This window comes from Pseudochaenichthys georgianus, chromosome 12 (assembly GCF_902827115.2).
Source record: "Pseudochaenichthys georgianus chromosome 12, fPseGeo1.2, whole genome shotgun sequence".
Lineage (NCBI taxonomy): Eukaryota > Metazoa > Chordata > Actinopteri > Perciformes > Channichthyidae > Pseudochaenichthys > Pseudochaenichthys georgianus.
In genome coordinates, this window is record NC_047514.1 from 14,663,990 (window position 1) to 14,676,563 (window position 12,574).

At 40.5% G+C, this 12,574-nt stretch overlaps 1 protein-coding gene across 2 annotated transcripts in view; it reads left to right on the top strand.

The window, feature by feature from the left end:
- eng (endoglin) overlaps positions 1–12,574 on the top strand; it is a 43,177-nt gene that overhangs the window by 26,660 nt on the left and 3,943 nt on the right. For both annotated transcript variants that reach the window (XM_034096594.1, XM_034096595.1), the window contains exons 5-13: positions 4,113–4,290; positions 7,109–7,280; positions 7,376–7,478; positions 7,723–7,918; positions 8,080–8,231; positions 8,430–8,660; positions 8,899–8,965; positions 12,277–12,387; positions 12,471–12,518. In XM_034096594.1, the coding sequence (XP_033952485.1) occupies positions 4,113–4,290; positions 7,109–7,280; positions 7,376–7,478; positions 7,723–7,918; positions 8,080–8,231; positions 8,430–8,660; positions 8,899–8,965; positions 12,277–12,387; positions 12,471–12,518 (1,258 nt within the window). The remainder of the gene's footprint in view (positions 1–4,112; positions 4,291–7,108; positions 7,281–7,375; positions 7,479–7,722; positions 7,919–8,079; positions 8,232–8,429; positions 8,661–8,898; positions 8,966–12,276; positions 12,388–12,470; positions 12,519–12,574) is intronic.

Consider the following 12,574-nt stretch of genomic DNA (forward strand, 5'->3'; position numbering starts at 1 on the left):
GTGAGCAGTTTCAGCCCCCTGTGCTGTTGCATCAACTCAATATTATACATGGTGGTGTCAGAGAGCGTCTGTCAAAGTTGTACTTTTTGAGATTAAAAACTTTCTTGAAAGGAAAAATCATAATGAATATTCCATCAGCTTTATTTCTTCCCACATACTGACGAAAGATTTTGGATGGCTTGAAAACGTGTCTTTGGCAACACTTGAGATTTGACAGTCTGCTGCCAAATGGTAACCTTTAAAGGTCCCATGTCATGGCCATTTCTACTGATCACAATTCCATTGTTGAGGTCTACTAGAATACATTTATATTGTGCAATTTTCCAAACTCACATTGGTTTCTCAAACAGCATCTCTGTATGGTCTGTGTATTCACTCTCTGTCCTAAACGGCTTGCTGGAGCTCCTGCCTGTGAGCCCACTGTGCTCTGATTGGTCAGCTCGCCCACTCTGTTCTGATGAGTCCACCACCGTTACAGCGGAACATCAGTGATTATGTTACCATGGTGTTAGCAACCAGAAAATGACACCAGTAATGACAAACAGATGAGAATGCTGCGTGGGGTCTGGGTGCCGTGTTGGCGGGACGTTGCGCGGCTCGCTGCTGTGAGGAGCGGACAGTGTGAGCTGGGTTCATTTCCTGCGTGGGGGCTGCGAGACAGCGAGACATCGCAAATGGGGGGTGCTGAGGGGGTTGCAGCACCCCCATCTGCGAGGCTCCACTAGCACCCGCACCCCTAAACGCGGCGCACCTACAGTGTAAGCGCGCCACAGTTTCGCCACTGCGAGGCTCCACTAGCACCTGTCACTGTACCCAGGAAGAAAAAGAGAAATCTCCAACGAGGCGTTCTGGGGCAGCACAGACAGGTGTTTTCTGTGTTGGAGTTGTACTCGCTACAGGGTGTACTTTGAGGGTTTGTGACTCTGCAGACCGTTTACATGCATAAAAACCTTCATAACACACAAGGGGACGGGTAATAACCGAAAAGCATGACATGGGACCTTTAAAGCATAAGCAGCTCATACTGTACTTTCACATTGGGCCTATCATGTTGCTGTAGCTGGTTGTTCATCTTACATGTTTTGCCCTTATTAGTGCTCATAAGGGTAAATGTGTGGCCGCTGACTCGCAAGTTAGAGCTTTCCAAAAGTAACGATGATTTCATATTTACTGTGTTTATAACCAATATGTCAATGTGCTTCAGACATGAATAAAAAAAATAAAATGCTTGAAAAATAGTCAACAGTATTGTGCATTATGAGCAGATGCACATAACAAGTAGAAAAACACAATACATTAATTAGAAATCACAGCTGACCACTTACAATGGTGACATGTTAGAGGAATGTCATCGTGATATGCTGACAGCAGTGTGATGCCACATCCTGTATCATGTCCTGTCGTGAGCCTGGACAACATTGCCTGTGACTGCAGGATGTTTTCGTGGGATGAGCAGTATCACTGGGGGATAATGTTTTACTGCAGATTGCAGTGTAAGAGAAACAGCAGCTGTTCTGTGTCTGAGAAAGCACGTCAGTGGCTTGACAGCTTGGCTCAGTGTCACAATCACAGCTCTTGTTGGGTTTCAAAATCCAGCCCGAGTACAAGACTTGTTTTAAATAAACAACACACAACAAAAACATGTAAAAGGCACAATTTAGTCTATTACGTTTTGTGAGTTATTATACTTTTTAGTTAGTCGCAAAATAAGGGTTTCCAGTTTAATTCACACATGCATTATGATATAATCACCTACAATAAACCTATAATACTTTATGGAAGAATCTGAGGTCAATCATCAGGTGAAAATATGGGTCATATTATCTGAAACTCGTACATCCATCCCAAAACAGACTAACAGGAAATAAGTATTATCAGAACTAACTCGAATATCTGGTAGACGGTGACGCATTTAAAAAAACAAAACAACTTTGAGTTTCTTGAACTTTACTGTGAGCCTGCAAAATATCAAACTGATAGTCTAATCTGAGTTATGTCCCTGTAATCATTCAAATGTTAACCATTGTTATTTCCCTCGTTTCTTCCTGTCCTCTGCCTGGTTCGGTCATGACTGGCTTTCCCTCCTTTTATTTCTGGAGATTCCTTTCACGCTAGATTTGAGCTTACGTCAAATATTAATGTAGAAAGACCAATGACTCCCTCAGGCTTACTTGGCTTTCACCATTTGTTTCTGTCTTGCTTTGTGATGCAAGAACTTGCGCACATAACTCACACACTAGACCGGCTAGGAGAGGGACTTTCATTATTTATACAAACATACATTAAACATTAACTAGCTGATTTGCAGAAAATGCCGTCACACGTGACGCTATGAGCTCAATAATGTTTAACTTAGTCCAAATAAATCTATGTTTGAGCTCAAACTATGAATAAAGTGATTAAAACAAAGCATATTAAAACACAAAGTAAACTGGTGACCGATTACACTGCTTTAAAGGTCCCATGTCATGCTTTTCCGGTTATTACCCGTCCCCTTGTGTGTTATGAAGGTTTTTATGCATGTAAACGGTCTGCAGAGTCACAAACCCTCAAAGTACACCCTGTAGCGAGTAAAACTCCAACACAGAAAACACCTGTCTGTGCTGCCCCAGAACGCCTCGTTGGAGATTTCTCTTTTTCTTCCTGGGTACAGTGACAGGTGCTAGTGGAGCCTCGCAGAACGCCTCGTTGGAGATTTCTCTTTTTCTTCCTGGTACTAAGTGACGTAACGACGACTCAAATGGACCAATCTGTGGAGCCACTAAGTCTGTGTACACACACACACACACACACACACACACACACACACACACACACACACACACACACACACACACACACACACACACACACACACACACACACACACACACACACACACACACACACACACACACACACACACACACACACACACACACACACACACACACACACACACACACTCTCAATCTTTTCTCGGCTGGCGCTCAGCCAATTTCTCCTCCCTGAGACGGCGGGACGCGGCGAGGCTGTGAGTCGGTGTGTGAGCACACACAAACTCCCAGCCAGGCTGCGGGTTTCGCTGTGTCTCGCTGTCTCGCAGATGGCCACTGGGCTCATAGGGAGGGGGGGGCAGGAGCTCCAACAAGCCGTTTAGGACCGAGTACACATACAGTAATACACATACTATACAGAGATTGTATGAGAAACCAATGTGATTTTGGAAAATTGCACAATATAAATCTATTTTAGTATACCTCAACAATGGAATTGTGATCAGTAGAAATGGCCATGACATGGGACCTTTTAAATCAAATCCTATTGTACTGTCATGACAAAAGCTGCTTGTGAGTGTCGATGAGAATGATTGTTTACAAAATGGGTACTTATTCAGTACTTTATTTTTCACTTAGACCTTTGTTCTGCTGGAGAAGAACAAATCGGTGTCAATTTATAAATCCGGGTTGAAGAACTAACAATATCAAACTGGAGCACATAATCATTTCCTTTCTTAAATTGTTATTTAATGAGTAATGTTTTTACATACTGTAGGTGTAACTGTCTACAAGCTTACTGTAGACAGTCTCCACTGCAATGTTCACAATACCCCCCCCCCCTCTTATTCATGCAAAGCTTAATGTAAACTCCATTATTTCCCATCGGCCCAGACGAGGAAACAGCAGTGTCTAGTCGATGGGATGGATGTATATATTTATACCTTGTATGGAGCCAGATTCCAGCCGACTGTGGTGACGCACAAAGCTAAAAAAGGTCCCATTTCCTGGCCCCACTCAGGAAGCAAAGGAAAGACCTTGGCTCCAACAGGGTTGTGCAGGCTGTGCTCGTGGACACTTAACCATAATAAACATTTCTTTTTAACAGCACCCTGCTCAGAGAATAGAGGGAGAGCGGAGTGGAAGTCAAGAAAAAGCAATAGAATCAAAGGGATGGGCTTACATGTGTGATATGACAAAGTATGAGCAGACATGATGTGTATATAAATAAATGGCTGACTCAATTTGGTGTTGTTGTAACAAACAGGCTCTTGTTTTATAACCTACAGTTAGTGATTCTGACTGGAAATAGTATTTAATGAAACACATTTTCATGACTGGCGCTCTACTTTCCAGGTAAAAAATGACTCCGCAATTAGCCTTCATACTAATGGAGAGCACGACATCGTCTACAAGAGAGACTTTCCCTCTGAAGACGAGGAGCTGGTCAAGTGGGCGAGTCAGGAGTTTGGGGGTGTAACTTCATTCACCACAATCCGAAACCTGAAAGCAGTGACGTCGACGGGAACAAAAGGTGAGAGTTGTTTTAGAAAATATGTTTTTTACACTAACAGGGTTTCTTCTATTTACTTGTTGGTTGAATTAGCCAATTCGGAAGAAGTAAATTACAGTACAACTAGTAACATGCCAAAAGATGAGTGAGGATGTATTTGGAAAGCATTATACTGCATTATCCATCAGATTGCCAAACTACTGTACACAACTTTCTGCCCGCTTTAAATAGTTTCAAAGCCCCACTATGATTTTTATCTAGAGTATGCTATCTGCATCTTTGTTTGGTCTAAGGCAGTATTTGTGTTGCCGAAGGGAGCAAAGGAAGTGCAGGGGCACAACATACAGCTTACATAATTCAGCAGAAAGTTTGCAGTACAGTAATCACTGCTGAATACTGTGTTTGTTTACACATACAAATCTCTCTCTCTCTCTCTCGCTCTCTCTCTCTCTCTCTCTCTCTCTCTCTCTCTCACTAACATGCTCTTATAAGTGTGTGGGAAATTTCCCCTAGTGTGAATCACTGACAAAACACTACATTGCATCAAAAAAACATGTTTTCTATCAAATATATATGTATTCAACTCAACATGTTGATTTTCAATGTGCCCATGAGAATGTGTAGGACCTCAAAACTACACGTTATGAAGTGACTTTTAATAAAACATAACCGAGACAAGAACACAGATAAATACATTAAAAAAACATTTAACTTTTTTTTAACCAGGAAATTGAGTATGTAGGATCTGATGACAGAGTAGTGAGTACAGCTGCATTACATAAATAAGCAGACGCCATTATTTTTTAGAATAAGGTGTGTGGGCCAAAGACCCTCTAGAACAAATAAGAGTCTGCTAAAGTATATTGCTATGTCGCAGTTCTTTACACTAAACACACGGAATACACCATATATAATCCACTTCTACTTTTCATATTGTACATGTACACACAGAGACTACGCATACTAATGTTGACATTTATTAGATGTTTCCAGAGGAGCGCTATGTGTCATCCTTTACCCTATGCAGCAGTGAGCTAAACAACAGCTTGAGCAATAACAGCAAAAAAACTGAATTGAATAACTAGAGGTTCTGTTTAGAATGACGTCAAACCTACCTTGGGGAAATGTGTATTTATTTAACCATTAACATATATATAGCATATTTTAAACATGTGTTGTTTTGCAACCAAGTGAAAGTGCTTTGTACTTTATATTGATGACAGGTGCATGTTTGAAACACACATTCCTGAACATTGAAATGCCACTAATGCTAAAGATGGAGGATAATATGATTTTAAAAGAAACCCTCATGAAAGGCTAGACATGCTGCTATTGCCATAAGTCCTGTGTGAGTATTTTTTAGCAATTAAATGTTAATCTCCTTTATTATAATTGTCTGTCCTTCTCCAGATGTGATGAAATGTTGTGTTTTGAGCCATCTGTGTTTTACTGACTCACAGTCAAGGGCATTTAATTCAAGCAGTGCCACAGTTGACGTTGCTATGTTGTTGTATTCCTTGGCCCATATTGAGGTGTTAGGTTAACTTGTGTAGGATTTGTGGTAGGCGTTTGAAAAGTCTGCAATGACTATAAAACAGTGCTTTGCTATGAAAGCTTGCTGAGGATAAAATAAGGAAATGTCCCTCAGATTGTCTCGTTGTGAATTTAAGAGAATGCTATTGCTGGTGTAAAGATGTTTTTCACGGAGTGGGAAAGACAAGAATATTTGAATTGTATCATAATGAAGAAAATGTTGATTGCACAATGCACAATGTAACGGCTAGGGCTGGCTAACATATTAATACTATAGCAATAGCGTGACATGAGCACTTAATTTAAACATTACGAATTATTATTTCTCCAAAAAATCTCACTGTTTGAATATTTTGTGGAAGCCGTCAACCCTATAATATTGTTGCATTATCGGTATCATGGTACTTTGTCATAGATTTTGTGATGTTAGGTGCGCATAGGCTTTGTAGACTCAAGCAAGATGGCAACACAGTGTTAAAGAAACTTCTTTTAAGATAGTCAATTTTAGGACTGATAGTAAAAGTCGATTTAAAATGATAAAGCACTCAAAAATCATTCCATTTGCAAATACATTTCCACATGAAGGGAGATTGTTAAAAGTTTTCTCTTGGAAGATGGAGGAGGAGGAGGAGGCTTGGCTTAAATTCAACCCTCGATATATTCAGGGTATATTCGGTGTATTTTCCAAGCATATTCTTGTCAAAATGTGGCTCAAATTGTTGCTCGGCATTGGCAGACTATTGGTTTGATAAGGTTATATGAGGTACTATTGTGGGCTATTTCTCCCCCATTTCCACCATCATTGCTTGGAACGAAAATATGTGTAGCAATTTAAGCTCTGCAACAGGATGCACCTGCAAACCATCAGTCCGCATTATTTGGTCAAAGGCTGAGCGTAGTGAACTCTCATGAGACTGCTCCTGGAACTTCTCCCATAGCAGGAAAGTTAAGGTACTAATGGGCCTGTCCCGGCAGTTTGGTTTGATGCTGCAGGCTATCGCTTTCCAGTGTCGGCCACCCAGTAAAACTCTGTAAACAGAACTTATTTCACCGATTAGCAATATTCTCTCAGAGCATCACTCACATTGAAACTACCCTGTTGTATTAATAGTAAAAAAAAGGCTTACATTGTTATTTCTTATTGCCAATGTTGGCAGAGCCGCTACCCCAATGAAACATTTGGTAACAAAAGTGCAATCAGTCTATTTTTTTGACCTTTCTTGTTTCTTTGTTAGACTAAGCATGCAGGAATAATTGTATTTCTCAAATGTGGTGTTTAGCCAAATGCATGTTTGTGGTTTTACAGGAACCAAACCTGGCTCCTCTAACTGCACACTGAGAAATGAAGATGCATCAGAGAAGCACTTCATGAAGATTGAAACGAAACCCCTGGATACATCTTGCTCCCCATCACCACAGAACCCAAATGATAAAACGGAGCTTCACATCATAAACATCCCAGATAGTGCCAACCCTTGGTAAACCTAACGATCCACACAGCATGGAGCCTCCTGTATGGTTTTTTTTGTTGGCAAAAGTGTTATAATGTTTATTCTGATTCTTCATATTGCAGCAATGTATCAGTTCGCGTTGGCGCTAAGAAGACCAGCGTGTTCTTGAGAGGCCCTCAGGGCACCATATGGACCTTCATCAACCCACTGCACACGCAGTTTGGTGTAAGCTAACACACACAAACACACACATATATTTGTTGTCTCACAACCAAATGTAAAATAGGATAAATGAGGACACAGACTCTACTCAATAGTGGAGTGATATAGCTTAAAAGGGTTAGAGGATTTCTTACACACAGTAAGCTTTCCCATGCCTGTGAACATGTTATTGTGTGACTGCTGCTGGTAGACAGTCTCTAAGTGAATATTAATAATATATTTAACCTGGTCTTCTCCTTCTCTACAGTCTACCAATGACATCGTGCTGCTCTCCATCCCACACAGAATCCCACCTTCAATTACACTGAACGGCGACAATGCAGTGGATGTGCAGAGGAAAGCTTTAGATTATTTCAAAGTCAGTACTTTCACCAGCTACACTGAAGTCACACCAAAGTATCCTATGGTCCTACTGGTCCTTAGAGACAACGACAACCCTGAAGGTAAGACCATTTCTTAGCTTTGAGGCTTTTTTTACAAAGAGAATAGATGGAGTACTGCAAAAAAAGCCAAGCACAAAGATGGAACATTTGGAAGATGAGTGCTTTAATAAGTCAAAGTAAACATATATGGCATTTCTTTTGTTGATCCATTTTTCCCTCAGTTATAAAAACTGCACCAGCAGCAGTTACCCCCACCACCACTAATGCCCCCCATCAGATGCCCCTGCTGATGCAGCTGTACACCTCCCCAGACTACCGCTCTCCCATGGACCCTAACACCAAGGTGCAGAGTGACAAGAGAATTTATGCAGAGGTAAGAAATCATTCACCCTCTCCGCTGTATTTCACGCCTCTTAACTCAACGTTTCAAAATCTCTTGAATACCCTTGTGTATAATTCTTTATTTCAATGTGAAACACATTCACTTTTATACCCACAGTTGTACACTTGTGCTTAGTGTGCTCTTTCCGTGCTGTTTAACTGTGTTTGTATCTGTTTCTGTTTCCTGTAGATCTCAGGGCACACCTTGGGGTACATTGTGTTGACCATCAAGGTGATCAGCTGCTTTGTGCGCTCCACTGGCTCATGCCCTGTCGTGAAAGAGCTGCCCTTCATGTCAGAGGCTTGCTCTGCAAATGTGTGTCCCAACAGCACCCGACTGAGCTTCTCCTTAGATCAGCTCCACGAACTGACGACCACCACATGGGACCTGGAATGCTCTGTCAAACTTTGCTACAGTGAGGTAGGACTCAACATTTGAAAAACAACATGACACAACTCTTAACCTGTGCTACAAACTTCCTTTGTTTGCCTGGGCTATTTTGTGGTGAAGGTCATTGTAGATCTGTTGTGGTGGGACACTTTTTTTGAGTCTTAGCCAACAGCAAAAATACTAAAGCTTGAATGTAGTTTTTCACACACTTATGACAAGTGACCTTTTGGGTATGGTTAATAACGCATTTCTTTCTCTGCCTCACTAGAAATGTGGAGATGGAGGAAGAGTGAAGAGGAATCTGGAGGTTACCCAGCCGTGTCTGCAACCACCAAGTGAGTTCAGTTTCAACTCCAAAATATGGATCAGTTGCCATTCCCATTCTGCTCATTGGAACACATTAGAACAAATCCCAATGTGCTATTAGGCAACTAGACTCAGGTATATTGAGTTAGTTCTACTCTTTCTCTTCTTACAAAATTAAACTTTCCAGAGAAAATATTACCCCAAAATTCACAAAGCAGTTGAATATTTGGTAGATTATGTGTAGATATTTTTTTGTATTCCTTTTGTGTTTTTTAATGTAAATATTAATAATTATAAATAAAAGAATGTTAACAAAATGCCTAGTTGAGCAAGAAAGTGCACAGCTAATATAAACATCTGCAACACTATTAAGTAGTTGATCATTTATTTTATTTGTTTCAACAACACATCAAGGAACAGATAAAAAGACAAATTGCTTTTTGAGTAATGAAAATATAAACTGAGAACATATATTACCTTATTTTGCCTAAGGGCCTAGTTGCTCGTCTGGTGCTTGGCCAGTAAATCGCAAATCATTTTCATCCCAATTGTTGCTTTCAGTGGCGCGCGGGCGGTTGTCATAGCAGTGAACTCAGGATATGCAGTGAAGCCAGTGAGGGGCTGCGGGGCCGGGGCCTCGTCCTTTAGGAAGGTCTGCAGGCTGACCTTGTGGCCACAATCAGAAGTAATGGCCCTCAGGGGAGGGGGGGGGGTTCCTTTGTGTTTCCAAGGGGTCTGACTGTGTTGCTGTCAAAACACAGCCACTGAGCCTGCTGCTATTGTTGGACCATTCAACACAGTTGACTCAAACAAGGAAAGATGTCATTCTTTACAGAGAAAATAGTCTCCAGACAGATGATTAATTCATAGTAGAATTCAAACATTTCAAAAAATACAAAGGAAGAAGATGTTGATTCAATGCGGAGTTCCGTCACAGACTTCTTTGGAAGAACTGAATGTGTTTATTCCTTAAGCTTCCTTTATCCTCCATTTCCTCCGAGAGGAGAAAGATAAAGGTTGGTATGTCAGTGGTGCAGCATACAGTGCTGCTGCAGCAGACTGAACCACTCATCCATGCTTTCCTGTGTCCTGTTTGTCCCCTCTTAGTCTTTGTGTTGTAGTTTTAACTTGGGCAACACAACTGTTTGTGTTTTCCTGGAGACTTGGAACTGAATCACAGGAATAGTGCTAGTTGTAAAGGAACGTGTCAGGTTAATAGCTTTGTTTATGTAGTTCCATTCATTATCCAGTGTCAGAGATACAAAGGGTTATATCGGCTCCATTCCTGTTTGCTAGTATTCATACAGAGGGCTCTGCCTCCTCCTGTCCACCTGCAGTGGAGCGTCTGCTTCCTGCTCTTGTTTATTCAGCTTTGCTGTCAAAGCCTCACTTTGTACAAACCAACACAGCAACTGATTACAGAGAAAAGGTCTCTAGAGAAAGCCTGCAGAAGTTGCTGTGATGTTTCTGGCTCATTCAGGGTCAAGGAATGTTCCTCGTTGACAGATCAACAAACTGGGTTGGCTCTCTGGGATGCAGTCGGAGTAAATGCCCACAAGATGTCACTGTTGTGTTCTGGGTCATGTTTAAATCACTTGATATTTGTTTGATCAAATGTACAAAATCAGGCTTTGTACTTTCCTAATGTCTTACAGTTCAGTTAAAATGTTCTGATAGTCATTAAGTTCATTCAGGCTCTTTTCATGAGCAATAATACTGCACGAAGGGGTGACTCGTTTCTACTAAACAACCTCACTCTCTTCTGTCCTTCATGTCCTCTGTCATGTACTTCAGGACAGGGAGGGTTATAAAGCCCAGTGTAGCACTTAGCCTAGCACATTCCACAGGAGGCAGGAGGCAGGTGAGAGGAACTCGTGCAAAGGTGATGATTAGTTTCTTCCAAATGTTCTAAATACTTGGGATGATCTCTACAGGTAGCAGAAGATGTGAAGAAGGAAGGGTGTGAGTTTGTCTTTTCTTGATTTGACACAACACACTTCTGTTTTTTGTGCGTATAGCCAAAATATATTCTTATTTGATGATTCTATTTTGATACATAATTTAAGTCTTTAAAAAAAACGTGTTCATTACTTCCCAGTTAAGTTAAAAATATAACATTTCAAACCTTCCAGCTGCTTTCTGTCAAAGTGATTTATACATGATCTTGGTTTAAGTTTAATTAAGTTGGTAAAGAATATCATGTTTGTTTTCTGATTTAAAAAGCAAAGATCAATGACTGACGAGTTTTAGCTGAAGTCTGAGCGAAGGGGGAATATATCAGTGATTTATTGCACAGCCTTATTGAAAAGACATCTCTCTCAAGGTCATCCATGCACGGCCTTGCCAGACCACAATGAGCGAAGCGAAACTGTGGGATGGCCTTGCCATGCTCGCCCAGATGTCAATGCCACAGTGCTGCATGTCATGGGCTTGAGCGAGTCTTAGTGTGTGCCCGTTCTTACTCTTTCAGAGCTGATTTAAGAGAAAATTATATTTTATTGCTGCTGGCTCAGATTTTTATGTTTTCTATTAAGTTTGTCAGAAATTAAGGACGTTGTGCGGGGCGAGCACACAGAACCATCAATGCCAAACTTGATTGTACATTTATATTATTAAATTAAAACGGAGACAATGTTCAGTTCAGATGGGCCAAACAATGTTATATACTGCGTGGGCTTTGCTTAAATTGCCATGGTAACTAGAAGGGAGAAAATGTACTATTCAAAGATCTTGTGCAAATAGAATATATTTTACATAGCTGCTGTTTGTCGTTTCTTTAAATCTATACCATCAATATATATCACTATATCTAGTTATCTTTTGTATTTATCTTCATTCAATTGTTCTGTAATTGTGAGAAGGATTTGTTTTTTTATTTGTGCATTCCAACAAACTCCTACACCTTGAATTCACAATGCTTTTGCCTCGGTACATAATTCACTAGACACACCAGTACAATTACTGCGTGGGTGTTTTGCTGCACTGAAAGAAGATTTGGTTCTGGCAACCGGTACTTCTGGTTTGCTGTACTTCTCAGGAGAAATCAGCCAATCTGATGAGGTTGCTGACATCTTTGAACTTTTTGCTGTTCCCGAGTGAAAAATAATATTATATATATTTATCTCTGGATCTGAAACAAAGTCTTTGCATCAACAACTATCATTAAAATAATGATTTTGACACAAATGCAAAACAAAATCAGAACATTATTTGTGGTTGACCACCTTCTGTATATCAAGAGCATCTCAAGTCATTCTTTTTGGCTTGTACATCTGTGAAACCCTTGCTGTTTTTTATCTGAAGCTTGCATACATTGTGATGTTTCCTGTGTATGTTTCAGCCCCACCATGCTTTGATTTCCGCCTACCTGGCGTTCTGGGCATTGCATTTGGAGGGTTCCTGATTGGAGTATTACTTATTGGAGCACTGTGGTTTATCAAAATAAAAACAGGTAAATATATTTTTTTTTTATTGAATATAGATCTAAGTTTATATTCGTCTGTATTTGAAATTGTCTCAATATGATTTCCTCAGGTTACCCAACTGGACTGGACATTAGCTCAACTGCAGCTAATCTTCCTGGTAAGGGCTTTTTTCCTTTTTTTTCATTAGTATCTTTTCTATTTTTTCCAGGTTCT